This window comes from Primulina huaijiensis, chromosome 17, assembly GCF_012295235.1.
Source record: "Primulina huaijiensis isolate GDHJ02 chromosome 17, ASM1229523v2, whole genome shotgun sequence".
Classification (NCBI taxonomy): domain Eukaryota; kingdom Viridiplantae; phylum Streptophyta; class Magnoliopsida; order Lamiales; family Gesneriaceae; genus Primulina; species Primulina huaijiensis.
Window position 1 is genome coordinate 6,404,987 of NC_133322.1, and position 19,007 is coordinate 6,423,993.

The 19,007-nt window shown below is 35.2% G+C and overlaps 4 protein-coding genes across 7 annotated transcripts; 2 read left to right on the forward strand and 2 right to left on the reverse strand.

Moving 5' to 3' along the window:
- Window positions 1-2,066: 2,066 nt before the first annotated feature.
- On the reverse strand, window positions 2,067-4,495 carry LOC140963560 (serine acetyltransferase 5-like). The gene is made up of 2 exons (XM_073422935.1): window positions 4,025-4,495; window positions 2,067-2,658 (listed from the first exon to the last, which is right to left on the reverse strand). The coding sequence occupies exons 1-2, from the start codon at window positions 4,406-4,408 to the stop codon at window positions 2,167-2,169; spliced, it is 876 nt and encodes a 291-aa protein (XP_073279036.1). The 5' UTR covers window positions 4,409-4,495; the 3' UTR covers window positions 2,067-2,166.
- Window positions 4,496-7,657: 3,162 nt separating this feature from the next.
- LOC140963327 (uncharacterized) lies at window positions 7,658-8,236 on the reverse strand. Its single transcript, XM_073422614.1, has one exon. The coding sequence runs from the start codon at window positions 8,234-8,236 to the stop codon at window positions 7,658-7,660; it is 579 nt and encodes a 192-aa protein (XP_073278715.1).
- Window positions 8,237-9,126: 890 nt separating this feature from the next.
- On the forward strand, window positions 9,127-12,618 carry LOC140962359 (probable acyl-[acyl-carrier-protein]--UDP-N-acetylglucosamine O-acyltransferase, mitochondrial). 2 transcript variants are annotated; one of them, XM_073421225.1, is made up of 10 exons: window positions 9,127-9,333; window positions 9,437-9,537; window positions 9,736-9,860; window positions 9,944-10,052; window positions 10,240-10,332; window positions 10,437-10,553; window positions 10,661-10,744; window positions 11,705-11,809; window positions 12,300-12,386; window positions 12,486-12,618. In XM_073421225.1, the coding sequence occupies exons 1-10, from the start codon at window positions 9,255-9,257 to the stop codon at window positions 12,603-12,605; spliced, it is 1,020 nt and encodes a 339-aa protein (XP_073277326.1). In that variant the 5' UTR covers window positions 9,127-9,254; the 3' UTR covers window positions 12,606-12,618. The 2 variants fall into 2 exon arrangements, with proteins under 2 accessions (XP_073277326.1, XP_073277327.1); XM_073421226.1 differs by having other exon boundaries at window positions 9,316-9,333; window positions 9,764-9,860.
- Window positions 12,619-16,239: 3,621 nt separating this feature from the next.
- On the forward strand, window positions 16,240-17,561 carry LOC140962398 (transcription factor MYBS3-like). Of its 3 annotated transcripts, none has more exons than XR_012172537.1 (3): window positions 16,240-16,657; window positions 16,844-17,325; window positions 17,392-17,561. XR_012172537.1 is itself a non-coding variant. In XM_073421266.1 (3 exons), the coding sequence occupies exons 1-3, from the start codon at window positions 16,360-16,362 to the stop codon at window positions 17,221-17,223; spliced, it is 567 nt and encodes a 188-aa protein (XP_073277367.1). In that variant the 5' UTR covers window positions 16,241-16,359; the 3' UTR covers window positions 17,224-17,561. The 3 variants fall into 3 exon arrangements, 2 of the variants coding, with proteins under 2 accessions (XP_073277366.1, XP_073277367.1); XM_073421266.1 differs by having other exon boundaries at window positions 16,241-16,657; window positions 16,844-17,040; window positions 17,152-17,561; XM_073421265.1 differs by having other exon boundaries at window positions 16,844-17,561.
- The last annotated feature ends 1,446 nt before the right edge of the window (window positions 17,562-19,007 follow it).

Here is a 19,007-nt window from a genome sequence, read left to right on the forward strand (position 1 = left end):
TCGACTGGTTGTGGCAGGAACTATCAGTGATACCTAGGGAATCATGGGGCGATGCTACTAGACGCTCTTACCATGATTCGATGGGTTTAATCAGAAATATGATTTCTGACATTCTGATGATCAATTGTTGATGCATAGAATGAGGCAAGTTAGGGTAAGCCCGAACAAAGGATTATGTCCTGAATCACAAGGAGTTGTGAACACACGGCTAGCTGTATCCCTGAACCATTGAGGGTCACACAAGCACTGGATCGTTTGTTCATGTTGAGAGAATAAATTAAAGATGTTGAATTTATATTATGATATAGTAAATTCAAGGAGTTGAATTTATGATAATTAAATTTTGAGAGAATAAATTCAAGGAATTGAATTTATAAAAATTTGAGAATTTAATTTATTAAACTCAAAATTTGAGTTTATAAAATATTAAATCATGGATGTGATAAATTCAAGGAGTTGAATTTATACTATTAAATTCTAATGTTGAATTTATAATGTATTTAATTTATTAAGCTCAAAAGTTGAGTTTATTAAATATTAAATTAAATATAGTGGGAAGTATGCTTAATAAGCTTGTACGAGTACAAGTCAGACATATTAAATAATTAAAGTTCTTAATGGACCTTGGTTAATTAATTAAACTAGTTGGACTAGCCCAAATAATCAATCAGGCCCATTAATATTAATTATGAATATTGGGTTATGACTTAATTATAAATAGGTGTAATCAAGCCATAACCCTAGCCACCACCTTCACAAAAATTTCGAAAAAGCTCTCTCCCAAAGCTTGAAAAATTCGGCCACTTCCTTTTGGAAGAAACTTTGAGCCGTCTCTCGTTTTCAATCTCCAACGTAAAAACTTCTTCTAATTTTTCTAGTGCGAATTAGAAGAAGAACAAATCATCTAGTCATGGACCTGATTAGAAGAAAGGAGTCTTTGAAGAAATTTCGTAGGGATTCATCAAGAACTATATCCATCAATACCGAATTAGTTGGAGCCAAGTGATTTAATCACCAAAGGTATAAAATTCTAACGCCCTATGAATGTTTGATTATGAAAATCATACGAGCGTCCAATCATATATATTTTGATTGTCAAAATAAATTAAAATAAAATTTTAAATTTCCGCTGCGTTTGGGCGCGTAGAAAACCGGGATCCAACAGATCCACAATGAATGTAAAGATTGCATATACATCAGGCTTACTTATAACTCAAAATTTTCACCTTTTAAGTATAGTTTATGTTTTTCGCAAAATATTAGTCAATATATAAGTTACACATTCTCGTGCAATACTCGTGCGACTATTAACTTTTAAACATTGAACAAATTATCTTTATGTCATGTTTATTTAAAATTTAATTTATTTAAGGTGTGAGGGGGAGAAAACATTGAGGGGTGATACATAATTTTTTTAAAAAAGAAAAATTGCACATAATTCAAATTTTTTTAAGATGGGGAAGGGAGAAACCTTGGGGATGATACATAGGTTTCATAGAAAAAAATTACACACAAAATTTTAAACTTATTTAGGGCAGTGAGGGTGGAAAGCCTTGAGGGATTATAAGAATTCTTTTTTAGGAAAAATTGTACGCAGAATTTCAATTTTATTCAGGTGGAGAGGGGAGAAAGCCTTGTGGTGATGCATAGGTTTTTTCAGAATTATTATACATAAATTTTCAGATTTATTTAAGATAGGTAACTAAAAGAAAAACTATTTCTGATTTTACTTTTGATGTATTTTTATTCCCCAAATATATATGCTACAAATCAATATGGAGTTAATGTCTCAAATTTGAGATCAAATATCAAGTTCGAAACTCGATTATAACAAATCTCTTCTCTGACTAAAAAGAATAAGTATTTCTTACTGGCGTAATTTACAAGTTATTGTGTTAGTTCGAAAGTTTATCTAATACAAAATTACATGTTCCTGCATCAAAGAAAGTGTTAATAAAGATTTTGATGCAAATACAGGACGCCTTTTACAAAATATTCCATGATAATTTATTCCTCTAGAAAAAGACTTTAAAAACTATAAAAGATTAAACTTGCATCATCTTCAACATCAACTATATTTTTTTATTATAATTCATGACCAAAACAGGAGTGCTTCATAGAAATCACCTAATATTAGTACACTGATATGATAACGGAATATTGAAATCATATACTATAATCCGACCATTCGGATATAAATGATGTATGATCCATAGACTCCCCAGGCGTCTCCTCGTGCTTTGTCGGCTGCTCTTTCCCTCCCACCAGTCTCGCCGGATTTCCCACTGCTGTCGTCCTTGGAGGGACATCTCTCAAAACCATTGATCCCGCGCCAATCTTGGCCCCTTCCCCGATTTGCACATTCCCCAATATCGTTGCCCCGGCACCAATCAGAACCCCGTCACCAATCTTGGGATGCCTGTCTCCACCAAAATTTCCAGTTCCACCTAGCGTCACATGGTGAAGAATGGATACATTGTTTCCAATCACAGCAGTCTCCCCGACTACCACTCCAGTTGCATGATCAAAAAGGATGCCTTTTCCGATTTTGGCAGCTGGGTGGATATCAACTGCAAAGACGTCCGAAATGCGGGATTGAAGTGCGAGGGCCAAAGGCTTTCGGGATTGGGACCAGAGCTTGTGAGCCACTCTGTGAGCCTGAGAGTGTAAATACGATGACTTCATTTCTAATATTTAGCAGAAAACGAGACACCAAGAGGGCAGTAAAAATAGAAATGGACAAATGTAGCAAGTAAAAGATTCAAATTTTCAATCAGAGAAACTGCCAACGTAATTTGAGTTCAGGCATAATAAATTGATTAAATAAATAAGACGAACTTTATTTCCCCAGCATCAAAACTTGAAATCTTATTTACTTCATTTATCCTACAAAATGTTAATCTCTCTTTCAAATCAAAACCCAAAAGAATACCATTTTAATGTGCAAAGAATTATCCATGACAAGTGACATAAACTCCAAATGGTCCCTATGATTCATTCATCCTTAAAAGCATGCTTGGTCCGTCAAGCTAGACCTCCCAAAATATTAGTCCTCCAGGTTGTTCACTATGTTTACGGTTTTGCAAGCAGTCATCCCACCAACGACGAATATTCAAGGGGTAAACAATTGACTCATCGATAATGCATTTAACCAACAAAATATGGGATAACTGTGAATTCAGCCATCAGATAAATTTTCATTCCCCACTTAATTTTCTGAGCGTGGCCTTGCGTGTAAGACACGCGGAGAAATATGTGATCATTTTTAAGTAGCACATCGCAGATACAAAGGGAATGAAGTGGCTTGAAGTATAAAGGTTGCAGCTTATCACGGATATTAGCATCAAGTTCTGGGATCAACATTCTGTTCAACAAGTTTCAAGTGGAGACACAGTTTGTGTGTCAGATTAATCATATACACCAACTGATGCAAACACTTCAAGCTGGTTTACAAGATTCTTAAGCCAGTTCAAATATTACTATATTCATATCCAAAATTATCAAACTCTAACCAATCACAAACATGATCAAAAGTTTTTCGAGTTGAACTCCGCAGCTCGAGCTTGAAATTTGAACTCAAACTCGAGACTTCAAAATTTGCTGATATTCAGCCTGAAGATACTAAAATTTTTACGTACATTTGACGTATTGACGCCTAATACATGGAGAAAGATATCCACCAAATGGACAATTAAAGAGCATAATCAATTACTGAAAAAGGGGGAAAAACTTACACTTTAAACCAATTCTAAAATGAAAACAAAAAATGGTGAATGATCAAACTATGAAAATCTTTCCTGGAGAATGGAAACTTTATGCTATAGCAGCTACACCAAAATTTTCTTGGAGTTGTCAGCTCTCAGTACTAACAAGTAAAATACACATAATATGAACAGTCAAATAAAAAATTGAGTTAAAAAAGATTTCAAGAGCTCTAAATTCCTAATCCCTTACAAAAATTTTAGAGGCAAGCTTGGAATGCCAAAATAGCAATTATAAAAACGAAAAAAAATAAAAATTATACCTGGCAAGCGAGGAATCCCTTATAATTAAGAAGGCAGTGAGAGAAAGAAACGCATGCGGGGTCGCGGAAACGTGCGGCGCGTAGGTCGGCGACACTGGCGGAGCGGAGGGTAGCGTCGTTGGAGAAGATATCAAGGAATAGATCATAGAGAAGAGTCGAGAGAAGAGTGGAGCAGCAAAGCTTGTTTCCCAAGTGAAAAGAGAGGGACCGCTCCAAGGAGGAGTGAGATAAAATGGTGGAATAGAGGTAGCTGGCTAGAGCTGGCTCGGCTTCGGCGTCGCAACGAGCCTCGGCTTTGATCTGGTTCCAAACCCACGCCTCCTCCTCCGCCGACCCCTGCAGCGGGGGTGGCGGCGAAGGGTGGAGGAGCTCTCCCGCTGGCATCGGGGAAGTCGGTGTCGTTTTGAGGACCCGGTGGCCGTGTGTTCCTCTTTTGCTTTCTGTTAACAGCGTGCGTGAGGATAATGAGTACAACTAGCATGCCTTACTGCTCTCACATATATATATATATATATATATATATATACACACACACACACACACAATTTCAGTTGATCTCCTATCTTTATTATTTTTGTAATTTAAATATTTTTTATGTGACACGTGTGTAGCATGTGGTGGCTCCAACAAAATGATGATGTGTGTAGATTAGGATTGTCAAATATATTGAAAAATACATGAATATTGATATTGATATTGATATTGAACATTATATATAATCAAAATTACAAATAAATAAATATAATGACTGAAATTATAGTTTTCTCGTATATAAATAAATAAATATGAAATTTCTTGATTTATTTTTTATTTATAGACCCAAAAAAATTGATGATTTTTCTTGAAATGTAAACTTTTTGTGTCCACCGTTGAAGTGATACTTATCTATTGGACGCGATGAGTTATATTAAAATTGTAAGTTTACCAAGTGAATGTCACCTCAATGACGGGCATAGAAGTGGGCACGATTGATGGACAACATGAAAAAACTAATTATCAGTTTTTACATGATGTCCCCCAACTATGTCCACCTCTGTATATGCCATTGAGTTGACACTCATCTATTGGATATCAATGTGACACCAAAATTTCTTTACAGTTTTACTTTTCATAGTATTTATTAGATAATTTTGTTGTTGTGAGTTTATTAGTAATTTTCATATATAGTTTATTTGTAATTTTCATATTTTATATATATATATATATATCTTTTTTTCAATTTTTTTCTATAACTTATCTCTTATTTATCTAAAATTTCAAATTATCTCAGTAAATCATATCTAATCTCTAAGTATCATATCCTAATAAAATAACATATTTTTTACACAAAAATTAATATGCATGTTTGTGAAATTTGTGAAATTCGTAATTCTTTCATTATGGAACAATGTATATATAATGGTTACAAGCACAATATACAAGGTAAAAGGATACATTAATAGAAACTAATAATAATTACGGACAAGAAACAATGATTAAGGGATAGCAAATTGGAATGATTTTTAATAGAAGCTAAAATATTGGTATGATACGTGATTCAAGAGGTGGCTCGTGATTACTAAGTACAGTAGCAAGAAAAGCGCGATGAGAGCTGTGAAAGCGTGATAAAGAAAAATAATTTGTCAAAGGAAAATGAGTGGACTAAGAAACATGATTACATATGTAATCGTTGAGATGAGGTGGGGGGCGACGAGTCCGTTGAGGATGAGTGGGTAATGGTGTAACATAACATGAGGGTGTGCCTGTTGGTGGTGAAGCATTATCTGAATTAGGTTGTGAACTGATTGGAATCGCAGTAATTGATGGAACATTATGAGAAGTATTGTTCATGTATGAAGGCGCGTCATTGTTGTGAGGACGAGACACTGAAGGAATAGAAATATCAAATGTTTCATCATCATTAAGTGGAGTGATAGAGATTGATTCACTTGATGATGGAAAAGGAATATCACGATATGGAAAGACAGATTCATGGAAGATGACATGGTGGGAAACGGATATTCGCCGTGTGGCTATGTCATAAACACGATATCCCTTTTGTCCGAAAGGGTAACCAAGAAAGATACCGGGTTTGGCTCGTGCATCGAACTTATGTTGTAATGTTCACATTTTTTGCAAAACACAAGCAGCCAAAAACCCATAAGGATGAGTACGATGGAGCGGTTTCAAGTAAAATTTGATGAGGTGACTTGTACTGTAGTATTGGTGTGGGAAGTTTATTAATGAGGAATGCTGTAGTAAGAATACAATCTCCTCAAAAGGAAAGTGGCAGATTGGCCTGAAATCGTAGAGCTCGTGCGACATCAAGAAGATGACGATATTTTCGTTCAACAATCCCATTTTGTTGGGGAGTTTCAACGCAACTTCGCTGGTGAGTAATGCCATTAGCGTGAAACCAAGTTTGCATTTGCTTAGAAAGAAATTCAGTGCCGTTGTCGGAACAAATGACTTGCAATTGAGGGAGAAAAATTCATGTAGTACCAGAACTAATTTTTGATATTTTTTTGTTAAATTGCCGATTGATTTGGTTGAAGAAATGATTTAACATATTAAAAGTTTCACATTTGTTTTTCATTAAATATATCCAAGTACATCTTGAATAATCATCTACAATCGTCAAGAAATAACGCGAACCATTATGCGATGGTGTAGAAAAAGCACCCCAAATATCAACATGAATTAATTCAAAACAATGAGAAGAACTCGAGGTACAACGAGAAAAGGAGAGGCGTGACTGTTTAGCCCGTGGACAAACGTCACAAATGAAATTTTTATTGGCATTAACGTTGGGAAAATTCTTAACAATTAAATGAAAACGAGATGTTGATGGATGGCCGAGTCTAGCATGCCATATATCAAAATTATTACAGAACTGAAATGAAAGGACATTATTGATAGATAAATTTGCATCAAGATACTAGAGTCCATTGCGAGCACTACCCCCACCAATCATCTTCTTCATTGTTCGGTCCTGAAAAAGACATTGAGAAGAAGAAAAAATCACATCACAATTACTTGATTGTGTTAATTGTGATATAGATAGCAGATTGAACTTAAAAGATGGTATGTGGAAAACATTCTCAAGTGTGATTGATGAAGAATAGTGAACAGTGCCTATGTGAATCACAGGGGCATAAGAACCATCGGGTATCTGAATCGATAAAGATTTGTCGACAGATGTATAGGAAGAGAATGAGGATAAAAATTTGCATATATGGTTTGATGCCCCTGAATCGATAATCCAATAAGGGAAAGAACAAGTTGGAATTGTACCCGCTAGGTGAGCTGATGGCCCATCTGATTCTCTGGCGGCTAGGAGTGCAAGGACTTTGTTTTATTGCTCAGGCGTCAATTGAGTGGGAGGGGCAACAGTAGTGGCTGGAGACGGGACTTATCTTTTTCCTTGTTTGTCAGGAAATCCATGGAGTTGGTAGCATGTGGCGAGTGTGTGGCCATGTTTATTGCAGTGATCACAGAAAGGGCGCGGATGTTTTCCAAAAGGTCGAGGTGCTGCTTTGTATGCTTGAAGTGCAGCGGAGTCGATGTTAGGAATTGTCCGGATATTGATTTCTTGTTGCTTTTCCTCTTGACGTACCAGATTATATATACGCTAAATGGAGGGAAATGGTTCAATTAGGAGAATTTGGCTTCGAACTGCCGAGAAACTGTCATGAAGTCCTGCAGAAATTCCATAGCACGGTCTTGATGTTGATGGTCAATGATGCCTTTTGCATTGCCCCAGATACAAGGAGGAATGGGAATGATAGAGTTGAGTTCATCCCATAATGATTTGAGTTGTGTGAAATACAAGGAGACAGACATGCCTTCTTGCTTAAAGCCATCAATAGACTGTTTCAGTTGATAAATTTTGGGCGCATTTGATTGAGAGAAGCGCTCCTTTAAATCTATCCAGATCTGCGTTGCAGTATCAGCGTACAAGATGCTCGGACGAATGTTCGATGAAACAGAGTTGAGAATCCAACTACTTACCAGGTCATTGCATCGTTCCCAATTAGAAATGTCATCCTTTTCAGAAGGAACCGGAAGAGAGTCATCAACGAAAATCAGTTTGTTCTTTGCTCGAAGCACCATCGTGATTGCACGACTCCAAGATCCATAGTTGTCTCCTGTTAAGAGAGGAGTGACAAGGATTGTGGACGGGCTATCGGAATGATGAATGGCGTAGAAATTTGTTTTGATGGGTGTTGGCATTGTGGTGTTTGAGATCTATTCATCTTCGGCCATGATGAAGAAAAATGAAGGATGAAATGAAAATGAGATTGTTCACTGCTCTGATGCCATGTGAAATTTGTGAACTTCGTAATTCATTCATTATGGAACAATGTATATATAATGGTTACAAACACAATATACAAGGTAAAAAGATACATTAATAGAAACTAATAATAATTAAGGACAAGAAACAATGATTAAGGGATAGCAAATTGAAAAGATTTGTAATAGAAGCTAAAATATTAGTATGATTCGTGATTGAAGAGGTAGAACGTGATTGAAGAGGTGGAATTTGTCTAACAATGTACGATGCCTATGTCAATGAAAACAATTTTTTTACGAATTTATAGAGATTACATTAAAATTTTAAAACTTAAAATCGTTTTCATAATAATTTTTAATGATAAGAGTTATATAATTATTTAATTTAAAATTTCAAAAATATAAATAAAAAATATTTTATTAGTATAAAATATATATGAATAAGATGTAAATTTATAAAAACAAGCTTAACGATATTTTTTATTAAATAAAAATAAAATATTTTATAATTTGAGAAAAATAGTATTTTTTATTTATTTATAAAAATATATATAGTAACACCAAAGTTTGTTGTGCTAAGAGTTTACGCAAATGGTCGTGTCGGTGTCTTGCTATCTTATATACAGGTAGTTTTGATGTTATATCTCACATAGTTTGGATGGATAAGATTCAGACACATATGTGATTTTAAAAAAATTAATGGACTCCATTTATATATGATTAAATTTGAACCATTGATTTTGTCGTAGAGATAGTGCTCGAGTATAAAATCAACCATATATACATGATCTTAGATATGTTTCGCGGTTAATACATAAGACCGATTGTTTTATCTGATGTTCAAAGCTCTTAATTAATTTGATATTCGGATGAAGTAGTCGAGAATTGCAACAAAAACATATCTTGATCGAACGAGCCTCGAGAAATGGGGAAACCTGCTAAAAATTGAGGCCATATGAATTCACTTTTAAGAATTCGCAGACCATTTTCTTTTGGTATCAGCAAGCTCCAATTCTTCTGCACTTCACTCTCCAGTTTCGTATATTCGGCTACTCGCTCTCATTCATCCAACGCGCACTCGAAGCTTTTTTGTGGGTTTGGTGTATCACCGATTTACGTAGTTGTTTTTGCTCGCAGATGCTAAGGAAGAAGAGGGATTGAGCTGCACAGGGATAGGAACAAAACCAAGTTTCATACACCCCTCTGCGGTTGTTCATCCGGAAGCGGTTCTGGGCCAGGTATGAAATTCGCTGTCTGGGTGTTGTAATTCGTCATTTCGATTGTTTTCGAGAGGTGGTGGCTTAGATGTCTGGTAGTTCATCCCTTTGATATCAGGGTTTGGCAAAGATTTGAGAATCCTTAAAAGTGCAATTTTAACTTTGTCTTCGATACATTTGGAGGAGAGTGAAGTTTGCTGAATATTTGTCTGAATGTAGGGTGTTTCAATTGGCCCTTTTTGTACAGTTGGCCCTTCGGTGAAGTTGGGGAATGCTTGTAAGTTATGCCCTGGGAGCCATGTCTCTGGACATACAGAACTAGGGGATGACTGCATTTTGATGATGTAAGCTGACATTGTGGCATTAAACTGAGCGATGGTTATATCCTTCATTCTATTTTAACTCTAGTGTCCGCTGTGTGTGGCAGGGGTGCAATAGTCGGGGATGATCTTCCTGGTAGAACATTTATTGGATGTAACAATATTATTGGACATCATGCTGTTTTGGGGATTAAATGCCAAGATATGAAATACAAGGTTGGTGGAATGTGGTTAGACGCACTTGCTGTCTTTATGATTTTTGTAAGTTTGACCTAGTCGTGCTTGATGATCTCCTGCTCTTGCTCTTACTGTATGATTGAATTGCCATTTTTGGTTGGGACGGGGTTCATGGTTGCTTTTTATTGTTCGCCAGTCTCTAAAGTAGTTTAATTGATCATCTTAGCTAGGGACTGAGTGCTTCCTTGAAATTGGTGACAACAATGAGATCAGAGAACATGCATCAATCCATCGATCTTCGAGGCCTAGTGACAGAACAGTATGTCATACTTGCTACTCTTGCTTGTTCATACCTTGCTTTGAAATGTGAAAGAGCCCTTCTTCTAGTTGCTGCAGCAACTATCATAATAATCTCATGAACAGGTGATTGGCGATAACAATCTTATTATGGGATCTTGTCACATAGCTCATGACTGCAAAGTGGGTAATAACAATATTTTTGCAAATAATACTCTACTGGCTGGACATGTTACCGTGGAGGTTAATATTTGTCTTTTTCCCCATTGTCATTACATTTGTCAAAATATTCTCAGACAGAATTAGCTTGTTCATGGGATCGCAAGGTGGCATAAATGATTTATTTGTAGGACTACACTCATACAGCTGGAGCAAGTGTCATCCATCAGTTTTGTCATATTGGTTCTTTTTCTTTCATTGGTGGTGGTTCTGTGGTGAGTATCTTTCTCTAATCTTGTCAAATTTTGTCGCATCATCTTCTCTTATTTCATTTGACTTGGGGACGCTGAGGGATTTGGTCTGTTTCATATAGTGTTTTGACACATCGGGAATTAGATGTTATAATAGATAAACTGATAATGACAAGCAATTACGTAATTTGAACATAAAGTCCAAGAACCTATTTCTGAAGGGCTTCAAACTCTTATGAATCTCCGTGATTTTGAATGCAATCACTATTCTTTAATTTGGAAGATATACTGAGAGATTAAATGATGAATGAAATTGATCTAGCTAATCACAATCAAGTAAGTAATAAGAGTTATCATAAGGTGAATACTTTTGAATGTTAATGTAGTGACCGAAGACTGATCTCCAACAAGCTGTCTGAAATTGAACGCAGAGAAATGAATTGAGGAGTTCAACTTGAACTAAAGTATCTGATATGGAGCTGATAACCACTACGCTGAGCGAAACTTGACTAGAAAAAGACATATTGCGTATCACTCCATACTGCCCACTAACACCTATGTACGAGTTATAAATATCACAGAATTGCGTCTCACGATTTTAAAAAAAAACAGCATAAAGTTGGGCAGTGCATGGATGATCCTACTCCGATCCTTTATGCATATCTACAATAATTGAAATCCCATATTCTACTCAGCACAACCATAAACTGATAGTCAAAGAGGATCTACATCTCACCTCTGATTGCAATATCAATATATTTGATTTTTAACCTACAAGCTTGATAATTGAAGAAACAGTCATTTCAATAGCTTGAGCCTAAAAATGCAAAACCTGCACCAACGTTCCAAGATGGCTCATTTAAAACTCGAGCTTTAAATGAACACATCGTCTTCTCCACCTAGTTCATTTGAATTTTTCTCAGACTTGCTGTTTTGATGACAAAAAGTTGGTTTTTAACCAGTGCTTGTTCATGGATTTTGAAGGTTTCTCAAGATGTACCAAGGTACACAATGGTCTCTGGTGAAAGAGCTGAACTGCGTGGATTAAATCTAGAAGGTCTGCGCCGTCGTGGGTTTTCAGTTCTAGAGGTTGGTTTAAGTAATCGTTTTTCCTTGTGCACTGGATGAATGTATTATGCTTCGATTGTTTCTCCATTACAGTTTCAGTCTCAGTATTTGTAAATTTTTACCTGCATTTGACTTTTAATATCTTCTTCAAACTGAAATTAGATGGAACTTTCCTTCACATGTAGTTCCTTTTGCTACCTTCGACTCCGGAGCTGTTTTTTTCTCCATAATAGTAATGATTAATTCACTTTGATTCTAAGTTAGACGTGGTAAAAACAACTATGATAATGAAAACAAAATTCTCTGTCATTTCCAATCTAGCAAAATTCTTTCGTGTCCACCGTCACCCATCAGAATAAAATGGCCGTCACTTATTGTTCCGGTTTTTGTTAATCGCCTGATCGGTACAGTTGAGAAATGAAGATAAGTATCATCTCACATCTACTTTCTCAATCAAACATCGGCATATATTTTTGTTTAATACCTTATCTCACAACCTGTTCTCTTCTAGATAAAGAGCTTGCGAGCGGCTTATAGAAAAATATTTATGCCAAGTGATGGAAATATGAGGAGCTTCGAAGACCGTCTGACTGAATTGGTATTTGACTTGCTAGAAATGTATTATTTTAATATTTTCCCACTTTCTCTGCTATAATCTTCTTGCAAGAACAATTTTTATCTCAAAAATTTATCTCAGGAGAAGGATGCTGAATTGAATCAAGTCTCAGCGGTTTGTTATATGGTAAAATCCATTCGAGACTCCTTCGCAGAAGAGCGACGTGGCATCTGCAAATATAGGTCCTGGAGTGGATCTTGATGCTACATGACAGGTTCTCTCTTTCCATTCTTTTACATTGACAAGTACAAATGCTACCTCAATTCACATCTAGTGCTGTTTCTCTTGGTGCTTTTGCTCAAAACAACTTCGGTTTTCCTGCAGACTCGATCCTCCTGTAGTCCATTTTTCGATCTCCTTGGGGAAAGGTGCAGGGCTTTTTCGAGGCGTCTTCCTCATATCTCTGGCGGTTAACGTATCACTCACTACTCAAATGTCGACTATAGGACATTGTCGCTCTCAAGACTCGAGGTTTCTCAGACTAGGTGCATTGGGTATGAGTTGTATCGATAGAATTATGAACATCTTTTATTTTGTTAAACTTTGAAATCCATGTTTCTAAATTGGTTTCTCCAAGTCAAAATATACGAGAAAGTTCCAAATGTAACATCTAATTTGGTGTAACATATTTGACTTGAGTTTAGGCTAGTCTAAGCTATATACGGGTCAGGTCCGGTTAAACCTAAGACCCGCCCTAGATCCGCTTGGGACCCGTTTAGGCTAGTCTAAGCTCGTCCCGCCCATGAGAGTTTAATACAAGACCGGATTTCGGCCCATGAATACATATAACTTTAATAATATATATACATGTTGTGAAAAAGTAAAAATTTACGGTAAAAAAGTAAAAATCTCAATCTCTCAAAATTATCACACTACACACATTATAATATTTTTCTCTCAACTCAATTGTGATTTTCTTCACAAATGAGAGATCTATTTATAGAAAATTTTTACAAATAATCCAAAAATAAAATACATCATTACCTACATCATCACACACTAATCTTCAATATTCAACACCTAATTTTACCTAATTTTCAACATTCAACATTCACATTTTCAACACAAATATTTAACACATTTTTAAATAATTTTTCAACAATACACACACGTGTTTTTTGATAAAAACCAAAAATATCTTACAACTTGCACAATATTCTTTCACTCCGTGTGGCGCTCTTAGCTCCTAATCGTTATTACAATGCAATCTGATTAGGGTTAATTAATTACAGCGGAAAACGAGTTTAAAAATTTTTTACAATGAGCCCAAAATATAATTTGAATACTAAAAATAGTATTTCATCTCACATCATAAAATCTGCCCACACATAATCAAAACAACTCATACAACAATAAATCATATCCTCGGGACATGCCCCGGTATATATATATACATAACATATATACTGGGAAAGACCACGAAACCTCAACTCAAACTGTGACTCCCTCCAGAAGTACCATTTCCGGTCTCCTGATATCCTGGAGTACCTGTCATTGTCCACATACAAAGACAACAACAGCCCCGTCTGGGGTGAGCAAAGCTCAGTCTGAAGCAACCACAATATATACCACAGATATCTAAACAATGATATATGATATGCAATGCATGTATGTCGTGGAGGTATCAGGTCAAATGCCCATCCACTGAGCACATGTCAGAATCAATCGAATCGCTATCAAATCAATGCTCGAGCTGGCACACCGGCCTCAATCAGGGATAATCGTATGATAGCGTCGACAAAGCGCCATCAAATCCCAAATCTCAATCAAATCATCGGGGCCACTAATGTCTATGCTTTAAGGGTCATGTAATACCAAACATAGCATCGTGTTCACAAACCCCAGAATCAAATCAAATCATATCAGGGTATCCAAGGATCATAGCTCAACGTGCATGTCATGTATGCCACATAAACTCAACAAATAAGGCATATAGACATGTAATCTCAATCCAATCAATCAAACATATATCATATAATACAGATACCTGTCGTATGTTACCCAGTCGCAACATACCTCAATTCTTCGTTCCAGTCGATGTAGCTTTAAGATTTCAGTATAGAAACTCTATCTACATCAATAACACATTCTTTTCAATCCATAATTTTATTCAATATCAACAATAGAGGTTTCAAATATCTTTTGAAACTTTAAAATTCAAATCATAGCATAATTCAATTCCGACTCCAAAACTTAGCTTCTTGTCGGTTATTCTACTGCATATATTTATCAGAATTAATAATAACTGACAAATAATTCTCCAATCTCAATCCAATGATTAAAATTCTTTAATTATAATAAATTAGGAATAATTCAAAATAACATCACTATAATCATCTCTTCTTCGTTAAAATCATACAATATTCAACAATCTTCAATTTCAGTATGATTTAACAATTTATAAAAATATTGAAAAAACATATTTTTGTAAATTGACATCTAATCTATAACTAACAATTCTAATAAAATTAATTTTTATCTTTATTTATTGTTTGGATTTTAAATGATCGTATCACTCATAAATAAAAAGTATTATTTAAGCCATTTTTAAAAATTTTCTTTTAAAACTAATTTTTTTAAAATTTTAGTACTTACATAATAATTATTTATCATACAAAAATTTTACTATGCATGTATATATCTCGTGCACACTAATGTTTGTGTGTGCATACCAATTGGATTACACATACATTTCAGATAAAACGACAAGCGAAACACATGACACTTTATCTTTTAAGAGTTAGTACAATCATTTGAAGGAACACCGCTAATTCTTAGACACCCAAAAAAGCTTATCTTATTTCTTGAATGAATCATCTTTTTTTGTTGTTGTTTTACGTCTATAATTTTTTATTTTTTAATTTGTCAGACGTTTTAACACTCTAACTAAATAAGACATTATAAAATATTTAATTTTGACCTCTATTTTGTATCCAATATTTTAACATCATAAGATATTTAATTTTACGTCAACTGAACAAGCTGTATTTGGATTTTTGCAGCATTTTTCATTACTAAATTAAGTGTTTGATCATATATAAACTATCGGATGTGAAATTGTACATACAATAAGTAAGTATCGTCTCATTGATGAGCACAGAAGTAGATACAATGAGAGAGCAATATATCAATACTATATGTTTTGTAAACTCAACCGAATAATTATGATCAAACACCATGAGAGAACAACATATCACATGAGAATTTTCTAATGTTTTAATTTGTCTTACATTCTTATATTCGACACAAGCACCTGGATACTGACCACACCTTAAAAATCTCTGTCGACTATCGATATCCACATTAATTTATTTAATGAATTTTACATTGTGAAAATTGAATATTCATTTAGTAATTAATTTTGTCTATTTTGTTAATGGCTATGTAATTCGTCGAAATTAAATTTAATCTTAGCCCAATAAATGTGTATTTCTTTTCATCATGTCTTTTCTTCGTTGAGGTATCAAACATTGATGATATTGGCACTTTTCATTGCTGGCCTTATGTTAGATGATGTCGACACCAGTCATAGAACATTATCAATATTATCGATGTCATGTTTATACTTCGATTTTTTTCGATTACAACTAAACATTGATGATCTACATGACCCGATACTATCACATGCGAGGTCAAAGATCTTTTTTTTTTCCTTGCAAGAATACAACACCTTTTTTTACCAATAAAAGAGTGAGATGAGATTTGGTTATATATAGTTGCAATAAATTGTAGGATCCAAGTTGGGTAAAAAAAATATCCAATATAAAACAATATCTAGTCAATCATGTAAACTTATATATATATAGATATATAGTTCCGAATATATAGTAGCTAGTGTAGTATCCTCCCTCCCTCCCTCCCTCCCTCCCTATCTCACAAAATAAACACCTAGGGTGCATTCTATGAGTGTTTTCGGTGTTTCGACTGCGAAAGTTTTGAAGTTGTAGGGGTGAAAATGGGCAGAAAATGCTCACATTGTGGGAATATTGGCCACAATTCAAGAACATGCAACACCTCTTCCAAAGAGCCTAATGGTGGAGTTAGGCTTTTTGGTGTCCAAATTGACATCTCCTCCGTCTCTTCAACTCGTCTCAAGAAAAGCCTTAGTTTGGATTGCTTATCCTCAATATCGCCCTTATCTCCTTCAACCTCCTTATCTTCGTCGATGTTTTCCATCAGTGAGAATTCTGATAAGACATCCATTGGCTACCAGTCCGATGGCCCGTTAGATCGACCGCCCGAAAGAAAGAAAGGTAGGCTACCATTGGGACAAATCATTAACTCTTAAGGACGAAACCGTTTTACCAAAATTACATATAAAGTTCTAAATATATATATATTTTTATCGTAGTGATGGTTCAAATCACATTGTATGGCAATTTTCAACTCTTTTTCATGTTTCATTAATTGATGTTTGGTTGTTGATTTTGGTTTGTTAGGAGTTCCATGGACAGAAGAGGAACATCGCATGTTCCTACTCGGACTCGAGAAGCTCGGGAAAGGAGACTGGAGGGGGATTTCAAGAAACTTTGTGACTTCCAGGACTCCAACTCAAGTTGCTAGCCATGCTCAGAAGTATTTTCTCCGACAGGGCAGCATCAACAAGAAAAAACGACGCTCTAGCCTTTTCGATATGGTAAAACGAGCTCAAAACAGCCCGTATATCTATATGACTTCTTTTTGTTCTACATCTTCTGTCATATTATTAGTTCTAATGTTGCATTTTAGTACAACATTGATATTGCAGGTTGGAGATATCAGTTTAGTGCATCAGACTGAACATGCGATGCGGGTTTGGAGGCAACTTCCTCCAAATTGAGTCAAGAATTTCACGAGGACATGAATCCATTTCACAATGCTTCCCAGAAAAATGTCATTTGGGCTTATGAATCTCTCAACTTCAACTCCGATGAGCTTTCGGGTATGTCGAAAAGTTCGAACTCTCCAGATGCAACTGATCATCTTGAATTGGATCTTTCACTTTCAGGCTCAGCTCCAACTACTTCAATGGGGCAGAATGATCAATCTCCGCCTTCTTCGCTTTTAATGGAATCTATTGGGGTTATCTGATTTCTTATTTGAATGTTGATGATGTTACAGCATGATCAATGGAGGAATAATTATCCAAAAAATGGAAATATATATGGTTTACTACCATGACAAGTACTTGCTTTTTTTGGCTTTTCAGTTGTTATAGTCCAATGATTAATGAACTTTGAGCCTTAACCATTCACGCAGTTTATGGAATACATTTTATCCATATAAATTTGCTTTCAAATTCGAAACATTTGAGAGCTTCTTTCTAAATAAAATTTCCCATTCAACCTCAAAAAATCCCACTCCATAGAGTTCGAGTACTATTTTTTTTGCCGTCTGAGCCACTCGAGCTCGGGCTCAAGTCATTTGATCTCTGTCCATTCACATGACTTCATCAAATGATACGAGTCTTGGATAAGAATCTACGACGCACTATATCGTTTTTGTTGACGATCTTTTACTCGGATAGCATATAGGGTTCCTCGAAGTTAATCTTGCTCGGGAAACTCAACCCTTAAACTAGAAAAATAACAGTGTCAAAAAACAAATACGTCAAAACTTTAATTTCTGCTAAGTGGTTTCAACTCTGACCACCTTTCAACAAGAAAAATGATAATATCGAAAGATAATTACGTCGAAACTTTAATTTTTTTTCTTAATGACCCACAGCAGTCCCTTAACCAACTCCAAGTCCGATAGAAATCCAACAGCAATAACAGAAGCAGCAGAAATCATTGGATTCATGATAAGTTCCTCGTATGCAACAAAAAGAAATGGTTAATGATACAATAAACCAATTAATTATGACTTAATTATTCGATCGATAGGATTAATATAGTCGAAGACAGTTATATTGTCTGCATCTAATTCTAAAAAAATATCATGATCATGGTCATATAAATACACCCTAAAAGTTAGGAGATTTTCTAATGACTGGCTAAATATATATACGTTATCCATAATATATGATAACTAACGTAGGCCAGATAAGGATCACACAAATTGATGTGCAAAATTGCATGCCACCAGGTTAGATGGGCTGCGGGACTTTTTGTCTTAGCCACGACTACAAAACACCAAGTTCAATCATGCCCGAAATAATTCGAACCCTAGTATAGAGATAAAAGGGCAACGGATGAAACTAATTGAGCTACAAGACTCATCTTGTATATACCATAATTTTCGATGCAATGACAAATAACATATGGACCACGGTCTAGATACAATGAATCATATGTATAGATTTTACTGATCGACGAATTTAATTGTCTTGCGTAATTCTATTATCATCATGGTAGTATTGGTTATATATAATATAATGTCATAGACGGGGACACCTTATATTGTTTTTGAATCGATATTTTTGATTTACAACTTGAGTAGGTTTTCCGTGAGATCCGTGAGATGGATCGACTATTTCTATATCTATAATGAAAAGTAATATTTCTTCATGTGTTGTGTCGTGTTGGAGATCTGTCTAACAAAATTGATTTGTGAGACGGTCACATACAAGTTTTGTGTTTCAGTCCCTGGGTACTTTTTTGGTACCACATTTCCACATGAAGT

Coding starts and splice junctions, on each gene's coding strand:
- LOC140963560 (XM_073422935.1), bottom strand. CDS start 4,408: ATGCCAGCGGGAGAGCTCCTCCACCCTTCGCCGCCACCCCCGCTGCAG. Junction 2,659..4,024: donor AGGGATTCCTCGCTTGCCAG/GTATAATTTTTA, acceptor TTACACTCTCAG/GCTCACAGAGTGGCTCACAA.
- LOC140963327 (XM_073422614.1), bottom strand. CDS start 8,236: ATGCCAACACCCATCAAAACAAATTTCTACGCCATTCATCATTCCGAT.
- LOC140962359 (XM_073421225.1), top strand. CDS start 9,255: ATGAATTCACTTTTAAGAATTCGCAGACCATTTTCTTTTGGTATCAGC. Junction 9,334..9,436: donor CTTCTGCACTTCACTCTCCA/GTTTCGTATATT, acceptor TTTTGCTCGCAG/ATGCTAAGGAAGAAGAGGGA. Junction 10,053..10,239: donor GCCAAGATATGAAATACAAG/GTTGGTGGAATG, acceptor TGATCATCTTAG/CTAGGGACTGAGTGCTTCCT.
- LOC140962398 (XM_073421265.1), top strand. CDS start 16,360: ATGGGCAGAAAATGCTCACATTGTGGGAATATTGGCCACAATTCAAGA. Junction 16,658..16,843: donor ACCGCCCGAAAGAAAGAAAG/GTAGGCTACCAT, acceptor TTGGTTTGTTAG/GAGTTCCATGGACAGAAGAG.